Genomic DNA, 19,708 nt, shown 5'->3' with positions numbered 1-19,708 from the left:
GGGGAGGGGGAAAGGGCGAGAGCCACGTTAGTTTAGTTGAACACGTGGGGTATGGCAAACAGAGCTGACAGGGGAAGTGCCTTATTAACATGTTTATTCTACCCCACTGTTTGTTTTCACTATGTTCAGGCTCTTTGCATAGGCCCTGTTTTCTCTGGAAATGTTACAAATTTGTTTTAAATTAAAAAAAATTTTTTTTTTTAAATAAACTGGTCGAAGACAACACTTCCTACATTTTGTCACACTGAAGTACTTTGAAATGTAGTCATCAGCTGTAAAGTGCCTCAGGCTGTCCTGTGGTTGTGAAAGATGCCAAATAAATGCAAGTAATTATTTTCTTCCGGTCAGTAATTTTTTAAAGCAATATCTGTCTTCAGCCCTTCATACCTCCTTGGGAGAGATAAAATCAAGGTATGTAACTCCTGTTTACAGATTACAATGTAACAATGTAGTTTGAAATTACAGTCCCAAACTGTCTTTTTACTGCAACAGTAAAAAAAATCCAGATAAGGAAACACAGAATGTGGATCCTTACTGAAGGAATAATAAGTTTATTTCTCACAAAGACAATGGTAACCTCAGAAACACAATTATAAGACACTTTCTGGAATCAGAAAACTGATTGCATTGGAAGGAATCATTTACTCGGTTACATTTAGTGGTTTAAACGAAATACTGAAATTATGTCAGCTTAAAACTCATACACCATTAGCAAATCATAAATTACCATACCTGGGGTTTATGAAATTACATTTCACTGTATTATGACCTTAAAGCCAGTAGAGCAATCTGGTCCTTCACAATGTCATGAGATGCAGAAATTAGTCATAGGTATAGGCATTGCAGGCTCAAACTTCTCTTGGACCAGATTGAGGCTGCAGTCAAGTTTATTTGATCTGCTGCAACAACTCGTGCTGTCATTTTCTTCAATAAATGGAGCCCCAGTCTCTCTATCTGAACATGTACGTACAGCACCCCTTGCATTGACTTTGCTGTCCATGTGCATCAGGACACTGCCAAGAGTCTGTGCAATCTTATTGGCCAGCATAGGTGGCATTGTTTTGCATCCCTCACTCCCTGCACCCGGTCCCCTAAATGCTGACTGCACAACAGTAAGTGTTTGAGTGTGAACCCAAAACTGAGAGTACTACACAGAAACAGAGCCCGACCAAGCCGCAAAGGTGAAACCCGATGCACTTGCCTGAACCATACCGTGGGCAGCATGGTAGCATTGTGGATAGCACAATTGCTTCACAGCTCCAGGGTCCCAGGTTCGATTCCGGCTTGGGTCACTGTCTGTGCGGAGTCTGCACATCCTCCCCGTGTGTGCGTGGGTTTCCTCCGGGTGCTCCGGTTTCCTCCCACAGTCCAAAGATGTGCAGGTTAGGTGGATGGGCCATGTTAAATTGCCCTTAGTGTCCAAAATTAGTGTTGGGTGGGGTTACTGGGTTATGGGGATAGGGTGGAGGTGTTGAACTTGGGGAGGGTGCTCTTTCCAAGAGCCGGTGCAGACTCGATGGGCCGAATGGCCTCCTTCTGCACTGTAAATTCTATGATAATCTATGATTATTAGTTCACTAACAGTGAAGTAATTTGAAATTTTTGTGCTGTAACTGAGATTAGAAGCACTTTCACTAACTACTTCTAAAAATACCATTTTCCATTTAAATATAAATTTCTTCCATTTTCAATAATTACTGCCATGATGTAATTAATGTTCGAGTAAAGATATGTTGCCATGATAAGGGCTCTAATCTTTGTTTTGTCAGTTTATCTTGCGTTCGCTGGCAGGGCTTAAGGTAGTTATTCACTTACTCATGGTCAGAGCATTTGATCAGGCACATGTTGCACTGGGTGGACAGAAATGAATGCAATTCTGAAATCCACTGATGTGTTACTGACCAGACAGCTTGTGGTTATAAATCCTTTTTAAGATTCACCTTAAATTTTCACCTTAGACCCATCGGCAAGAGAACAAAACAAAAGGACACAGCTGTGTTTTGAAATCAGCCTCAAGTGAACCAATACGTTCAGAAACGTTTAGTCAACTGCATGTGGAATGTATTACATTGATTAAAATATTTGGAAAGGGCAAAACATATTAAGGCCCCCTAATATCTGTACATCTACACATCTGGTAATGTTCATAAATCTGTTCTACACATAGGTCTAAGAATCACTGATGCAATCTGAATTAAAAAAATCTGAGCGAATTCATGCCAGTTTGTTAAGTCTTTGACCGAACTTCATTATTACGAATATAAACACAAATAACAATTATTGCTACAATAGATATCCCTACGATTAAAGTGTTATTTTGTATCAAGTTTGGCTTCTCTAGAATTATTTTGCAGGAAAATTACCATCTAAAAGATTAACAGAGTAAAAGCTTATTTATAATAATTCTGTATTACATTGTAGTGAGTTGATTGCAGGTTTACAGCATCACAATTATCAATCGTAGAACCATAAACAAGCTGCAAGGAAGAAGAAAAGTATTTTAGAGATATAACTGCACATAAAGTTAGACAGCATGGTAATAAGGGCATCAAATGTAAACTACACCCCAGTTTCCAAAGCTTTCCCCCACTCTGTGCCTCAACTATCCACAGGGAGGGAGATGGCTTTATGCACATCAGGGTCAACAAGACCACGGAGTCCCTGATCAGGGATTTTAAGGAATTTGTGTCCCGGAGTTTCTTCCACACTCCTTAGCATCTTGCCACGTGAGCGATACTCCCATTTCTTTATATTTTTTACATCTTCAAACTGCATTAACATTCTCTACATTAAAGTTACATCTGACAACTCTGTGCCCATTCTCTGATCTGTAAATGTTCCCTTTGGGTAGAATTTTAAGGATGACGAGCAATTGGCATTTGAAAATGAAATGAAATGAAAATCACTTATTGTCACAAGTAGGCTTTAAATGAAGTTACTGTGAAAAGCCCCTAGTCGCCACATTCCGGCACCTGTTCGGGGAGGCTGTTACGGGAAACATTTGCCATCCCAAGAATCAGAGCCTAACATCCACTTTCTAACTTCCATTGCCATCTAACACTCACTTGAGTGTTGTTTGACAGTGGGCAGGATGTCCATCTGCCATTGAAAGGAAGTCCTGCCAAAGAGCGCTGTCGAAAATAAGATTGGCTGATAGCTCTTCCGCCCAGCTAGACACAGTGCAGCAATGGCCAAAAGCAGTACTGCAGTGCTCTGCCTTTTGAAGAGGCACGTCCTGGGGGTGGGTGGGTGGTGGATGCCCGGGAAGGGGTGGGGCAAGGGATTGCGGTATCATGGAGTACCCAGGTGAGAAGGGGTCCCAGAGCTCCAATATCTCCAGGTGGGATGGCCCGAACTCTGAGGGAGCCCACAGAGGCTGCCCCCCACCCCACCCCACCAACCTCCCGCCTGAGATGGGAAAAATAGTAAATGTCACTTTTCCTCCCTTCCCAAACCCACGAGTGGGATAAGGCCCAAACCCACGAGTGGGATAAGGCCCTTACGTGGCCACTTAAGGGCCTTAATAGGTAAGCATGTGGGTTTTCCTTCCCGAGGCCCAGCACCCGCCTGGGCGGTGGGGAAGGGGGGGGGGAATCATAAAATTCTGCCCCTGAAGTTTGTTTTTTGATTAATAAGTAAAACGTTTTAGTTTTGTATCATGTTAGTTAATGTTCCAGTTGATTTGTTGCAGATTAAATCGAAGTCTGAAACAAAGTTAGAAGTATTACCTGATTCCACCGATGAGACCGGCAGGTATTAACTTTCCAGATCTTTTAAAGCGCACTCCCATTACTGTGGTCAAAATTCCGGCAGTTACTGTAATTGAAGTGAAAATACTTTTTAGGCAAACAGAAACAGCATGTAATTCTAACCAAAAATACAATCATTATATTTTGATGATTAGAAATCTTCCTGTCATAAAGGACATCATCACAGAGACACCAACACTCTGGAAACACCACTTGCCAGAAATGCCATTAGCACGTTGATTTTAGAGTTGGAATACTCAGTAGCTAATTCCACAATTTCAGTCTAACAGTAGTTTATAGCAATACCATAATCTCTCCTGCCAGCCCAGTCAAAGCAGGAGCAATGGAATTGTTTTGTACATCACTCACTGAGGCATATGTTATTTGCTTTCTATTTGATGTTTTTAGGTTACTTCACAACATTATCACACATTTCCTCACAACACGTGCAATGATTTTTAAAATAAATTTAAAGTGCCCAATTATTTTTTTCCAATTAAAGGGCAATTTAATGTGAACAATCCATCTACCTGCACATCTTTTTGTGTTGTGGGGGTAGGGCCCACGCAGACACGGGGAGAATGTGCAAACTCCACACGGGCAGTGACCCAAAGCCGGGATTGAACCTGGGACCTCGGCGCCGTGAAGTAGCTGTGCTAACCACTGTGCCACCGTGCTGTCCTTTGGGGGCATTGTTGATGGCGACTCTGCCCTTATCGCCGTCCAGGTACTCGACAAGTCCGGAAGTGGTGGCGGCCCTGTGGGCGCTGGGACAATGGAGGCAGCACCGGCAACAGCACCTCCTCCACAATAGTCCTCAACACCGAGGACCGCAAGGATGTGCGCTCAGTCCTCTACTGTACTCCCTATACACACATGACTGTTTGGCAAGATTTAACTCCAACTCAATCTCTACGTTTGCGGGTGATATGACTGTGGTGGGCTGTATCTCAAACAACGATGAATCAGAACACAGAAGGGAGATAAATCACTTCGGTGCATGGTGTACCGAAAATAACTAAATGTCGGAAAGACCAGGGAAGTGATCAGCGACTTCAGGAAGCGTAGCACAACACACTCCCATCTGCATCAATGGCTCTGTAGTTGAGATAGTCGATAGCTTTAGGTTCCTGGGGGTCACCATCACCAACAATTGTCCTGGTCTACTCACGTTGATGCAACTGTCAAGAAAGCCCAACAACGTGTCTACTTCTTACGGAAGCTAAAGAAATTCGGCATATCTGCATCGAATCTCACAAACCTCTACAGATGTGCCATAGAGAGCATCTTACCCGGCTGCATCACAGCTTGGTATGGCAACTGCTCGGTCCAAGAACGGAAGAAACTGCAAAGTGTGGTGAACTCAGGCCAACGCATCACACAAGCTTACCACCCTCACATTGATTCTGTATTCACCTCCCGCTGCCTAAGCAAGGCAGACAGCATTATCAGAGACCACTCCAACCCAGGCATTGCCTTCTTCCAGACTGTTCCATCAGGCAGGAAGTACAGAAGTCTCAAGACCCGCATATCCAGACTTAGGAACAGCTTCTTCCCCACAGCTACAAGACTCCTCAACGACTCCCCCTCGGACTGATCTGTTCCCTGTAAGAACACCATGCACAATGCCCTATGCTGTCCTTGCTCATATATTTGTTTGTTTGGCCGCTTGTTCCACAATGTAACCAATCACTGTTTGTCGATGTACCATTTGTCAATGCTCTCTGTTGATTATTCTCTTTGTCTACTATGTACGTACTGTGTACGTTCCCTCAGCTGCAGAAAAATACTTTTCATTGTACTTCGGTACATGTGACAATACATCAAATCAAATCAAATCAAAGGCTGTATAGGGCCTCAGTTTGGGCTCTGATTTGTGGGAATCACAGGTTTGTTCCGGGGGCGGGGGGTGGGGGCGGCTGGACGCAGGGTTCGGGAAGTGGCAGCGGGCAGGGATTGTATAGTTTGGGGACCCGTTTGTGGGATGCAGCTTTTCAAGCTTGGAGGAGCTTCAGCGGGAATGGGTTCTGGTACTTACAGGTTCGGAACTATGTGAGGAAACAAGTGTCGTCCTTTCCTGACCTGCCACTTTGCAGGACAAAGTGGTGTCAAAAGCAGGAGTTGGTGAGGGCAGGGTGTCGGAGATTTATAAACAGTGAATGGACTGGGAGGGCGCCCCGAGAGAAGAAGTTAAGCGAAAGTGGGAGGAAAAGCTGGGGAGGGTGCTGGAGGCTGGGTTATGGGAGGAGACTCTGAGAAGAGTGAATGCATCCTCTTTGTGCGCTGGGCTTAGCCTCATTCAATTTAAAGTAGATCACAGGCGCATATGACAGTGGCTAGAATGAGCAGGTTTTCTGAGGGGGTGAAGGATAGTGTGTGGGGTCCCGCGAATCATGTTCACATGTTGTGGGCCTTACCAAAGCTGGAGGGATTCTTGCGGAGGTTCGCTGATGTGACGCCTGAGGTATTGGGGGTCCCAAATACAGAATTGGCAATTTCTAGAAAACTCGGGAGTCCAGGGGGTGCGAGAGGCCACGTTTTGGCCTTTGCCGTTTTGGTAGCCCGGAGACTGATCTTGTTGGGATGGAAGGACTCGGGAAGCCGAACCCGGGAGTGTGGGTGAGCAACATCACGGAATTCCTCAGGATGGAAAAAAATCAAGTTTGGCTTGAGTGGGTCTATGGGTTTGCCCGGAGATTGATTTCTTCCGGGATAGTTAAGTCAGCAGGGGGAGCGGGGGGAAAGGGATGAGGGGGATTTTGGGGTAACAAAAATAAGAGGCTGAGTGGATGGATGGTAACAGCAGGGAGGTTGGGAAGCGGGGGTGTTGGTTACCTATTTGTTTGTTCTCTTTTTGGTTTTAGTTGTTGTCGACACACACACACATATATACATCATTATCATAGAATTTACAGTGCAGAAGGAGGACATTCGGCCCGTCGAGTCTGCACCTGCTCTTGGAACGCGCACCCTACCCAAGGTCAACACTTCCACCCTATCCCCATAACCCAGCAACCCCACCCAACACTAAGGGCAATTTTGGACACGAAGGGCAATTTATCAAGGCCAATCCACCTAACCTATGTATATATATATATATCCAATCCCCCTGGAATATCACTTCTCACCTTTTGCAAGTCTGAGTAGCTTGTCTTAACCCTGACTTACTTTGTGGCCCTTTTCAGGTTTGTAGCTAATTGCTTTGTGGCAATATCAAGCACATTTCACCAACACCACAGAAACATACCCAAAAACAGGAGCTACAGCAAGGTAAAAACAATTGCATCACTTGCAACTCAAGCTCGGTGTTGCTCTGTGATTTGTTCAGGTTATGGTGTCACTCTCAAATGAATATCTCCTACAGAAAACAACAGCAAAAGTACTTCCCTTTAAAACACAAACACACACACCCCTAAAATATGGTAGTTGCCAGAAAACGGGTTTTCAAAGGTTTGCTGAAATGACATTTTATTTTGATTATTAGTTGAAAAATGTAAATACTTTAGGAAGCTGGACAAGAGAAATGGGGAAAGGGTTGCTGTGGAACAGGTGGCAGGTACAGTCAGTTAGACTCTGGACTGCTTTTAATTTTGTCTAAGATTGATGCTATGAGATGATTGTCTGAATGAGAGCTGTGAACACAAGATGAATCTTGTCAGCATCAATCTAGTTCCTATCAGGATCAAAGTGTAATAAAGTAAGCACAGAAGTGGGGGCCTACGGCACCCAGAGCCTGCCCTGCCATTCAACTAAGATCTGCCTCAATACTACTTTTCTGCCCAGCCTCCATGGCCCTTGATATCCTTGCAGCCAAACAAAACTACCCTTAATGTGGCCTAATCAGAAAGTTCATTGAGGGGCAGCACAGTGGCGCAATGGGTTAGCCCTGCAGCCTCACGGCGCCGAGGTCCCAGATTCGGTCCCGGCTCTGGGTTACTGTCCGTGTGGAGTTTGCACATTCTCCCCGTGTTTTCGTGGGTTTCACCTCCACAACCCAAAGATGTGCAGGCTAGATAGATTGGCCATTCTAAATTGTCCATTGTTGGAAAAAATGAATTAGGTGCACTAAATTTATTTTTTTTAAAGTTCATTTGAGTGAAGCTGCCTTGTGAGGAAATTTAATTATCAAATGGACGCAGCCGTTAGGGCCGAGGTAGACTGTTGGCGATGAACATCATTAACCCGGACAAACCCGATCACTATTTTTTTTTTTAAAAACAGAAATAAATTATACAGTATTGAGCAATTCAATTTTCAGTTGCACAATTTATGGAGATGATTGGGATAATTAACAAAAACAAGACAACTGGTTTTTCTTGAAGGAGTGTACAAATGGCTGCAGATGGTTGCAAATTGCTTCCTGGTGATGATAACTTAAGGGGCTCGAAATTGTGCCAACTACATAAATGTGAAGTGCTGCAGAGGTTAATGATTAAATATTGGCTTTGACTCATGCTTTATTTGTGATAAACAATCAGTCATAATGCACTGCAGGTACACAACAAAGTTTAAACTCAAATTTCTTTTGACCTTACTTAATTTCAGATATTATGCTTTATAAGAAGCTGGAGAGTAACGTGCAGATATTATGGAAGGTGGAACAATACTAAGATCTCACTCACTAGGAATTTAAACCAGAGTTATCCCATTCTTAAAACTTAACAATAAAGTTCCATTCTACCCCAAACACACTATGAGACAATTGAAACAGGTGAAACTGTCGGAATTGAGTACAAATTCATATGTCGAGCAAAAAAATAAACATTTTCCAGCCTGGATGCACTACCCAGTGTGGACTGTGACATAAAGACCAAAATGTCAGGGAATGAGCCAGTCTTGATCCCTGGTTGGTGTTAATAAAGATGATTTTTAACTCATCCATCCATTAGGATTCAATTCTATTTGAATTCTGAATGTCAATCGCAGAATTCCTACTCCTCTGCACAATCCAGTGTAGAAAAGTGTGTGTGGAAATGAAAATTTGGAAATCGCTTATTGTCACAAGTAGGCTTCAAATGAAGTTACTGTGAAAAGCCCCTCGTAGCCACACTCCGGCGCCTGTTCGGGGAGGCTGATACGGGAATCGAACCGTGCTGCTGGCCTGCCTTGATCTGCTTTCAAAGCCAGCGATTTAGCCCTGTGCTAAAGAGCCCCAGATGGAAGCTACGCAGAGTCAGGATTTGGCTCAATTTTGATGCTACCGCTTAGAATCAGCTCAAATGTCTAAAGTGGCCACTCAGACAAGGACTCCACGTGAGTGCCCGCCATCAAAATTCAGGAGGAAGCAGAAACAAAACATCCCACAAAAATTAAGACCTAAATAGTGTAGCCACCTAAGTTGGCCAACTCCCGATTTAAAATGGAGAACAGCAAAGGCTGAAGGGAAATTCAGCAAACACAGGCAGAAACCAGCAGGTGCAGATTTGCTGTGTATTTAACTCTGCAAACGCCCAGGCAGCATCGATACCTGCGACCATCAGCATAATAATGTAGCAGCTATCTACATACTAATGAGCAATCCCCAGGTACAATCGCAACATTTAGGACAAACAAAGCTAAGTCAGACTCCCCGGCGCCAGCAGGAGCCAACACAAAAGAGGTTAACGAACACCTCAAGACCGCCCATCGATCAGGGAACCGCTCCAGTATTGGACAAATCGAACCAAGCGATTGGAACAAAGTCCAATCACCTAGAACCAGGTATAGGGTCCACCCCGAAAGGCGGGAAGCCCCTGGGGACTATAAAAGTTAAGCCCCAAGTTCAAATCGTTCTCCTTGACCGGGTCACTCAGCAACGCGAAGCAACCCCTGAGAGTGAACGGTCGAAGCTGCCACATCCCTGAAGTAAGTCTCAAGTCAACGCTCGCTACGAGATAGGCGCTCCTAGCTACCAGTCCATACTGGCTTTGAATCCCGCAGTTGCAGATTCCGAACGAAAGGCTATTTGTTCCCCTGACCTGGTGGGCCAGTCCGAAGTTAAGTATACGCCTGTTAGTTGTAGAAGTAGCTTAGACATAGAATTTGTGCATGAGTAGCGATTACGGTGTATAATAAATGTGCTTTGATTTGAATCTTACTAATTGGTGTGTTGAGTTATTGATCATTACTTGAATTTGAACCTTGTGGCGATATCATAAAGATACCTGGCGACTCGAGAGCAAAGGTTATAAAACAGAGCCAATTGAACCAACCAAAAGTTAGCAACAATAGTTACCAAAAAATGTAATCAATTAATTTTATTTTAGATGTGCAATTACAGTCAATTCCCATCATTCGTGGGGATTCTGCCCCCGCAAAAACTAGCGAAGCACGAAATCGTGAACAGTGAACTTGTGCCATGTACAGAGATAACACAAGTGCAGTGCACACTTTATACGTGGGAATGACAAGAGTTTAACCTTCCTCCTGCTAATTCACTAACATGTCTAGTAAAGTGAGAGTTGATGGTCTACTTGCACTTGTATACAAGGAGGAAACTAAGCACTTGTATACAAGGAGGAAACTAAGCAATTTACTGTAATGATCCCAGCACTAAACTGTAGTTGAGTGAACTTTCGGACAGGTGAGATGCAACTGGATATACAAACAGGTTCCCATTAAAGGAGTTTGCGACAGAACGGGAGAGTTGTCTTGACTTTTTTTTAAACATACAAAGAATAGAAAGCTCACAAACTTACACAAGGAGATCTTCACATTTTGTGGGTCATTTGAAACCTGATAAGCACCATATCCTGCTAGTGATCCAAAAAGCAGTCCAGATAGCAAAGACATCACACTCCCTAGGAAAAGAAAAGTACAAATAATATCCTCCACTTTTAATTCTCCTCCAAGTCTTTGACTCCATGCATCCTCTGATGAGCCATACAACAGATAGTAAATGCCATTCCATAATACCTTACTATCAAATTGTATGGAAGTACAACTGGCTTGGCTTGTTATTCTTAGCAAGCTCAAAGAGCCTTTTGTCAAAAGTTACACTGGTGCTTTATTGGAGGCTAGTTGTGGAATGTAATCAGAATGAAGATTATGATACAATTTAGAATTTAAGTGGAATTAATTGAAATTTCAAGGCAAATGATAACAACTTGGGCGTGTTAAGTCACTGAACATTCATCTGGCAAAGAAGCTGGAGCCAGTCTGTCTTTAACATAGATTTGTACGGCATGAGTGCAGACTCACAACTAGAGCATGCACTCAATTGCCACATTAACGTGCATGGCTCTCTTGTGCAGACCATGAGTCTATTTCGAGCAAGCAATGATTACGGCCTTGCCCAGTCCACTCTGCGCATTGGCTTTGCAACTTTAAGAATGCGGTAAATTAAAAATAAATAAAACATGGTACAGTGGGTTTATCAGAATCTTTCACCTCTGACAACACAGATATGAATCCAGCCTAGCAAAGAAAACATCCCTTTTTTCTCCTGGTTTTAAAATTTCCTGAGTAAATTTAAGTTTGAAAAAGTTCTGCTTGTTTTATTTTGTGTGGGAACTAATGTACCAAACAAAGGTCTGCTTAATGCAGTAGTGAATAGCAGCAGACTAACAAATCTCTGTGTTTGTAACAACAGCTGATAATGAGCAATGGGAGAGTTAACACCAATGTTTTTATGGGGAAGACTAAGGGTGCATGTGGCACTTTAGCCCAGCCCAAAATAACATGGAGCAGGGCAGTTTTTAAAAATTGCAAAGACTAGAGAAACTAGGGTTTGTTACCCTTGAAGGAAGGATACTGATGAGAAAACTGAAAGTATTTAATATACAAGTGGTATAGATAAACTACATCCAGAATACTACTTCAAATTGAGTCACAACAGTGGGACAAGACTTGGTAAAGTCAAACCAGCAAATGGTATATTAGGGATACAGTAGGAAATTCCACTCACGACAAGTACTCAAAGTTGTAAATGCATCAGAGGTAAAAATTGTATACACTCAAGAAATTCGACATTGTGGACAGAAATATCAAACACCAAGAATTGTTAACAACATCCATAAAAGTACGTCACCTCTCCGAGTGTATCCTAGGATGCCACCCACGGTCACGATAGCAGCGTAGGAATAGCTTATCCAATCGAAAGGCATTCTTCAATTCTGGCAGGGGAGGAGGGAGGGGAACAGAAAGAAAAATCTTATCGTTGATACCAGTTTTCACTTCGAAAAAAGAAACACAAACAAAAGATTAAATGCAGCAGTGAACATCAGCATTCTGTTTTTACGTCCTTTTCTATTTAGGTCTGCCCCCCAAGAGGGCAGGTGGGTGGCCTGTTCCCAGGCCTTTGTCAGTGTCACTCACTGGAGATGCACAAACATGACTTGGGGAAAGTTCCCTTTCTTTCTCTGTGGGAAAGTACACCAATACTTAATAACTCCTCTTCAGTGGTCCAAGGACATGCTGTGTCGGGAATCAGATAAGACAAAAGAACTCCACAATCCTGTGCGATGGTATATACATACTGCTTCAACGAGCAGTGCATAACTGGCAGACTGTACAGATAAAGCAGTGACCACTAAGGTTTTCTGTAGTCACATGGCAGCTAACCATAGCTCACACAGCATCTTGTTCAGTGGTACTGAATTGCCAAAATCTGGTTGGATCCATTTTTGGGAGGTTAACTACACGACTTTCTGCTTCCAACAGTCTCACCCAATCCAACAACAATTTTTCTCATCTCCAAAGTTTTTCTCCCTAATAGATGAAAGTGCTCAATTAAAACAAAAATTAAAATATTTCTACTGGGTCCCTCGTAATAACGTCCAGGAGATTAACCTTCAGATTCCAGGAGATTAATCGTTATTTCTCAGAGACTCTACAACAATGCCAGATGATTGGAATCCTTAAATGGCACTTGATAACATTCTGTCAAAACCATTCCCTTTTGTTTCCTACTCAAATTCCTCTCAAAAATGCTGCGATGTGCTGCACCAGAGAAGTGTGACATGAGGCTAAATCAGCAATTCTGTACAAGATCAGTTCCTGATTTCAGACATGCCGCTATGGTCAGTGTTACTGGGGGAAAGGTATTTCTCGCAGGAAGTTGAAGGAACATTATAGCACAATGGATCTTCTTTATTAAGGCCTGCTGCATGAGATTTGCTATTATTCAGAAAGAATTTACAAACAGGTCTACTTTTAATATTTTAAGAACTTTTTAAAGAAGTAGCACTAAAACAAATAGTAGAACATATGTTCCATAAACCAAATAAGCAATTTGCTCATTCATCTCGGTAGAGAAACACCTCATAACTCTCATGTAGAAAATCCTCTGATTCCTGTCTGTGAATAGTGAGTGATTTTTTAAAAAGCTGGAACCTAGGACATAGGCTGGTAGCCAGGTTTTACTGAAGTAAGAAGACCATGAGGGCAGTTAACTTAGTTTTAAGGGAAAGCTGTGACAGCTTCTGCTGCAGCAAACAGATCCAAAATGCCAAAGGGTATATTTAAACAGGATGGTTTCTGCCAAATGAGATAGCACAACATTTGCTTTGTTATTTTTGACAAAGATGAGCTCCATGGATTCAGCTCTATAAACTCTGACAGTTTGGTCATAACAATTGTTGGCATGGTGACACAGTCGTTAGCACTGCTGCCCCACAGCAACAGGGACCCGGGTTCAATTCCACCCTTGGGCGACTGTCTCTGTGGAGTTTGCACATTCTTCCCATGTCAGTGTGGGTTTCCTCCAGATGCTCCAGTTTCCTCCCGGTCCAGCAGGTTTGTTGGATTGGCTATGCTAAATTGCCCCTTAGCGTCCAAAAAAGATGTTGGTTATGTTAAGGGATTATTGGGATAGGACAGGGAGTTAGCTTGGGTGGAATGCTCTGTCAGAGGGTTAGTGTGGACTCAATGGGCTAAATGGCCTCCTTCTGCACTGCAGGGAATCTATGAGTCTATGTTAACCCCACATGGAGCAGTTTAACAAGTTGTACCTGATCACATATTATCAAGTATTTGCGCGGTCGGCCTTGGAAGCAGTTCAATACGCACATGTATGAAAAGCACAAATATTCAGCTCAGATCTCATGACTATTATTATTATACCTCTGGGTCCTAATATTGCATCAACATAAATGGAACAGCATGGATCAAGTGCTCAGAATATTTGCGAAAGAAAATGATGCCACAGTATCAAGTACTTTTTGGCAGTCCAAGATTGTAGACCTTTCTTTTTAATAAATGTAGAGTACACAATTCATTTTTTCCATTAAGGGGCATTTACTATGGCCAATCCACCTACCCTGCACATCTTTGGGTTGTGGGGGCGAAACCCACACAAGCACTGGGAGAATGTGCAAACTCCACACGGTCAGTGACCCAGAGCCGGGATCGAACCTGGGACCTCGGCGCCATGAGGCAACAGTGCCTCCCCTGCGCCACCCGATTGCAGACCTTTCAGCAACTGAATTGGATAATCCTACGTCCTGGTGACATTCCAATGCTTTATTTTATTGGACAGCAAGATAAAAGGGTAGGAGCTGTGCAGGATCCAAGCCCTGCCTACATCCCACAACTGTATAAGCTATGAAGGGTTGGCCAGAAGGACATGAATCAGGAAGTATGCTGACCTCCCATTCTCTTGGAGGTGAAATGAGACTGGTTCAGTTGGCTCATTTTCATTTCACTGACACAGGCTATATTTAAAGCTGGGTCTCAGAAATATCACAGTAGTCTGGAAAAGGTCCAGCTGTGGTCCATCAAGCTTGTCCCAAACAAACAGTGAGGACACAATCAATCAAGCATCACTTATCTGTGTATTCACCCAGCCACAGCCAGGCAAATTGAGGGGATAAAGAATCTGGAAAAGTCCTTCACGAACCCCAAGGCCACGAACAATTCCCAATGAATTCCCAGTGACCATGGATTTTTTACCCCACAGCCCATCTACCTTTTGTGATACAGCCAGAAAGAACTCAAAACGGCTCCTTTTTGAAACATTGTGCAGAGGCAAACTGAGGAAACACAGCTCCAGCCTCAGATGCCACACTAGCTCAAACATTGTTGCAAACCAACTCCACAATATCATTTAAAGATATAAATTTAAAGATACAAGTTTAAACATATGGGGTGGCACACATTAGCATTGCTGCCTCACAGGGACCTGGGTTCAATTCCTGCCTTCGGGTGAACGTATGTGTGGAGTTTGCACGTTCTCCCCGTGTCTGCGCCGGTTTCCTCCGGGTGCCCCTGTTTCCGCCCACAGTCCAAAGATGTGCGAATTAAGTGGATTGGCTATGCTAAATTGCCCCTTAGCGTCCAAAAGGTTAGGTGGGGTTACGGGGATAGGATGGGGTCCTGATCCTAGGTCCCCCCGACCCCCCTTTCAGAGGGTCAGTGCGGACTTGATTGGCTGAATGGCCACCTTCTGCACTGCAGTGATTCGATTCTATAATGGGCCTGCCCCTGCTCTGCCTGAAGAACACACCAATTATCAAGTGACCTGCAGTATGGTTAGAATAATTCGCCCACAATTCACATTTATATAAAGCGTTCACAATCCATTTCAAGGCCCTCTGCAGCCGGGGTGGTAGTAAATCGCGCTCCCCAGGTTGGCGTAACGCGCCATTTCCACATTCAACCAGCGACAGGACAGAAGTCATGAAACTTAAGGGGAGGAAAGAAGACCATTCGGCAGGAAGGCGTACTTTCCGAAGACAGGAGCAGCAATGGCGGTGATAGGAGGCTGGGCTGAGCTGAGCAGATTTGAAATCAGCGGCACGAAGAAGAGTTTGCGGCCTCTGAAGTTCACTTCCCTCCGGCTGGCAACTGGACTCTGTTCACAAAACTGTACACAGGGAGGCAGCATTTGCTGATGCGCCGCCTGATAACAAAACAAAATGCAGCTTCGCCCTAAACATTGTTCAGTTTAAACAACATCCCGAGCGTGTAAAGATGACCCTGCAATGTACAGCCAGTGTGAATTGTAAAAGGGCCACCACGCAGCTCATATAATTTTTCTTCCTCTTACAAATGTTTATATCCAACACCACAATGGATTTAAATTGAAAATCTCCCCGGAGATGACAGACCTTTTGCCTGGATTAATCTCGCGCGCTCCTGTGAGATTCCCAACTTCAATCCGCAGCCACCGTCTGCAAACTGCCCTCCGATAGACAACCGCTCTTTTACCGATAGCTGCTGTTTTATTCTAGTTAAATTGCAGATACGTTTCCAAATATCAGCGCATGTTCGGCGCCATATTGGCAACAAATAAATTATTTCGTAAGTGATGCTTTTGCACCCCATGGTAATTTATTTTCGTTATGCTTCCGCTGAGCTTACTTCTTTATGTTGTTGCTATTTCTTTTCCCATGTTGAATTTAATTTGTGTTGTAAGTGATAGTTCCGCCATTAACTCTACCGTCAGACACCAGAGGGCAGTAAGTGTGTCAGGGTAAGGATGAGAGAGAGAAAAGGCTGAGCGGCACTTAAATACAGCATGAAAGAGAGTGTGAGCTGGATTGATCAGAGAGGAGGGGGTGAGAGCTGGACTGGTCAGAGAGGAAGGGGTTGAGAGATGGGCTGGGTTGAGAGATGGGCTGGATCAGAGAGGAGGGGGTTGAGAGATGGACTGGGTCAGAGATGAGGGGGTGAGAGCTGGACTGGGTCGGAGGGGAGGGGGCGAGTGCTGGACTGGGTCGGAGGGGAGGGGGCGAGTGCTGGACTGGGTCGGAGGGGAGGGGGCGAGTGCTGGACTGGTCAGAGAGGAAGGGGTTGAGAGATGGACTGGCTACATACTGGTGTCGCAAATTCTCACGAACACACTGGAGGAATTCTTGTCCCGCCTTGTCCTTCACACTATTACTACTGAACATCGTTCCCACAAGTTGATGGCCTATAGATCACGCAGAGGAATGAAACTGCACATATTTTGTTCCTTAACACCAGCCAAATAGATTGTCTTTGACCCTTCTGAGACATCCCCTTTCTCCAGCACTGAAATGTCCTCATCAATCAATGCTGCCACTCCCCTTTCCTATGTTTCCGTTGCAAAAAAAAATGCTATATTTGTAAAATATCTGAAAGAACATTACAGACATTTCAAAATGATCTTACAAATGGTGCAATGCCATTAAATGTGTCTACCTAGATTGGTGTAATGCCATTAAATTTGTCTACCTAGATTGCTTCAATACAATTGAGACACATGCAATTGTCACTATACATTCAATGTGAGTCATACAGCTGGAGGGGTTCTACACAATTTCCAGCCCGAGCCTCGGTGCACTGTGGCTGAAAGGTCTTACACAGCGACCTTTCCATATTGTGCCTCTGTAGAGACTGCCACAAGCTTTAATTCCCCCAGCACATAGTGCTGGGCTTTGGAATGTGCCAGTCTGCAACACTCAGGGATAACTATGCACTGGAAGACAAACAGATTTTGGACAGACCAAAAAGCAGAGTTACAGAGTTGATGATCCTCCAGCAACAGCTGATGTTTGTCTCAGGGAACATCCCGTAGAGCACAGAGTCTTGCATCACAGAGCTGCTCAGGATGAATCTCAACAAAAATTACCTAACCTCTCTCTCCAGACCTTGGTTGCAAAGGCACTTTCCACAAATGACTGACTGTCTGCTCAGGGAACCATCCCACAGGATCCATCATCCCATTTTCCCACATGGCCTCGAGGGTGTTATATGCAGACCACTGCCTGATGGGACTTGTGGTCAAAGGTGTTTCTTTCCATAAACATTTCCATGGGAGACAGGTGGTACAGTACAGTCCAACTACCGGGAAGATTTTACAGCCGCATGATTAGGCCCATCCTTCACAATACTGGGTACAGGTAGAACCTTAGCACATAGTGATACTTGGCATTTGCATACCAAGAATCTAGGCACAACCTTGATGCAGCCACGCACAAAGGTGGTCATCAGGATTAAGGCGATGTTGGAAATGTTTTCCCCCCCTTCAGGGGATTGTGCATCATGTCTCTGCAAATGCAACCTATTTTCAACCCCAAGAGGAAGTGGAACATGGCTCATGTGATTGCCACAGCGCAGGAGTGAGGAATGGGCCAGACCTGTGCCATGTTCAGCAACATCGAGAGTATCTCACACATGATGACCCGGTTCTTACCTGTAATGGAGAAGGAGTGCTGCTCCCACATATCCGGTTATTGTTTCATTATACCTATTCAGTCCTTTCAGTTTCTAACCTATGCCTGGTACCTCCAGATCCTATCCCCAGCACCTTCAGGTAGTCTTACCTGAGGGTGATGGAGAGAACAGATCAGCCCAGTGTCCAAAGAACAGGACTTCACTCTCTTTCATGATTTACCTTGGCACCCAAGGCCAGTTCGAACTGGTCACAGATGTTGATCAGCCTGAAGCAGCATGGTGGCGCAGTGGTTAGCATTGCTGCATCGCAGCACCGAGGATCCCGGTCCGATCCCACCTCCGGGTCACTATCCATGTGGAGTTTACACATTCTCCCTGTGTCTGTGTGGGTCTCATTCCCACAACCCAAAGATGTGCAGGTTAAGTGAATTGGCCACACTAAATTGCCCCTTAATTGGAAAAAAAATAATTGGGTATTCTAAATTTATATAAATAAAAGAAGACGGTGACATTGTTAGTGTACAGGGAAGCTGTTGGAATCATCTCTCTTATGCCCAAATCCTTCCTGGTGGGTTCAGCAAAGCGTTCTATGCAACACATGAACAGGATAGGAAAGGAGAGCGCAACCCTGCCTGACTTCAGATTTAATTGGAAAGCTTTATGACTCTCTTCCATTGATTGAAACAACGCTAATGATGGTTGTGTAGAGCAGTTGGATCCAATTGCAGATTCCCACCCAAACCCTGTATGCGTGCAATATTCTGTCAAAGGCTCCACGTTGATAAGGCAGGTAGCCCCACATCCCTGAGCAGCATGAGGCTATCAGAGATCTTCCTGCTGGGTACAGCACATGTCTTGCCAGGGTGGATCACTGACTCCAGAGCAGATTTGACCCGATTGACGATGATCTTGGACAGAATTTTATAGTCCACATTCAATAGCGAGCTGGATCACAAATTTCTAATCTACCACCCCCCCTCCCCCTTCTGTATATAGATGAGGGTAATGATGCCTTTCCTCGTGGATTCTGACATGCTCCCGGCCAGAAGCAGACTCTTGTGCACCTCCAGCAGGTGTGAGCAATCAATTCCCTCAGAACCGAATACAACTTAGCCGATTACCGTTCACTTCCAGACGTTTTACTTTTCTTGAAGGACTCGAGGGCCTTAGTCAACGCATCCAGAGTTAGTAGTTGTCCAGGCTCTCTCACTTGTCCTCTAAGACCTCTGTGGTAGAGGACAGGAAGGACTGGGAGACCGTACTGTCTGTGGGCTTCACGTCAGGCTATCTGGAATAAAAGAATTTGCTGCTCCTCAAAATGTCAGACTGCGATGAATTCATGTGAGATGGCCTCATCCTTCAGGCTGCTGATCACGGAGTCCGCTCCGATTATCTTTTGGAAGAAGCATGAGTATGTCTCAGCCTGCTCCACTCTAGTGAATGCCCCTGTGAGTATATTGGCCCTGGTTCTGCTGTAGTGCAACTTGTCCAGCTTTTACAGGTCTTATCTTCCTCAGAATCGATCCCAATGCCTCAGGAATCTAATTCTCCTCCTTCCCTCCCCATGTCATCTCCCAGCCCTGCATTTATCTGACCTATTCTCCTATTCCTGCTTTCATTAGCACATGGCACCGGGAGTAATCTTAGATTACTACCTTTAATTTAGTTATTGGCTCCCGAAACTATGCTTGCAAGGCCTCACCCCTCTCTTTACCTATCTCGTTGGTACTGACATCAACCATGACTGTTCTGGCTGTTCACACTCCCCCTTCATAATGCCTTGCAGCAACTCCGTGACATCCTTAACCTTGGGACCAGGGAGGCAACATACTATCTTGGTGTCATGTCTGATCCATGTAACGTATTTATAAAACAGCATCTCCAATTAGTTGATAACTTTA

General features: G+C 44.3%; 1 protein-coding gene across 3 annotated transcripts; it reads right to left on the bottom strand.

Annotated features, from left to right (window-relative positions):
• Positions 1 to 522: 522 nt before the first annotated feature.
• tmem14a (transmembrane protein 14A) lies at positions 523 to 16,194 on the bottom strand. 3 transcript variants are annotated; one of them, XM_072498609.1, is made up of 5 exons: positions 16,029 to 16,194; positions 11,758 to 11,842; positions 10,427 to 10,528; positions 3,729 to 3,816; positions 523 to 2,477 (listed from the first exon to the last, which is right to left on the bottom strand). In XM_072498609.1, the coding sequence occupies exons 2-5, from the start codon at positions 11,831 to 11,833 to the stop codon at positions 2,438 to 2,440; spliced, it is 306 nt and encodes a 101-aa protein (XP_072354710.1). In that variant the 5' UTR covers positions 11,834 to 11,842; positions 16,029 to 16,194; the 3' UTR covers positions 523 to 2,437. The 3 variants fall into 3 exon arrangements, with proteins under 3 accessions (XP_072354710.1, XP_072354709.1, XP_072354708.1); XM_072498608.1 differs by lacking the exon at positions 16,029 to 16,194 and adding an exon at positions 15,776 to 15,975; XM_072498607.1 differs by lacking the exon at positions 16,029 to 16,194 and adding an exon at positions 15,392 to 15,705.
• Between the last annotated feature and the right edge of the window lie 3,514 nt (positions 16,195 to 19,708).

This window comes from Scyliorhinus torazame, chromosome 4 (assembly GCF_047496885.1).
Source record: "Scyliorhinus torazame isolate Kashiwa2021f chromosome 4, sScyTor2.1, whole genome shotgun sequence".
Classification (NCBI taxonomy): domain Eukaryota; kingdom Metazoa; phylum Chordata; class Chondrichthyes; order Carcharhiniformes; family Scyliorhinidae; genus Scyliorhinus; species Scyliorhinus torazame.
Note: the sequence above shows the minus strand (reverse complement) of the source record. Positions and strands in the feature narration are given on the sequence as shown.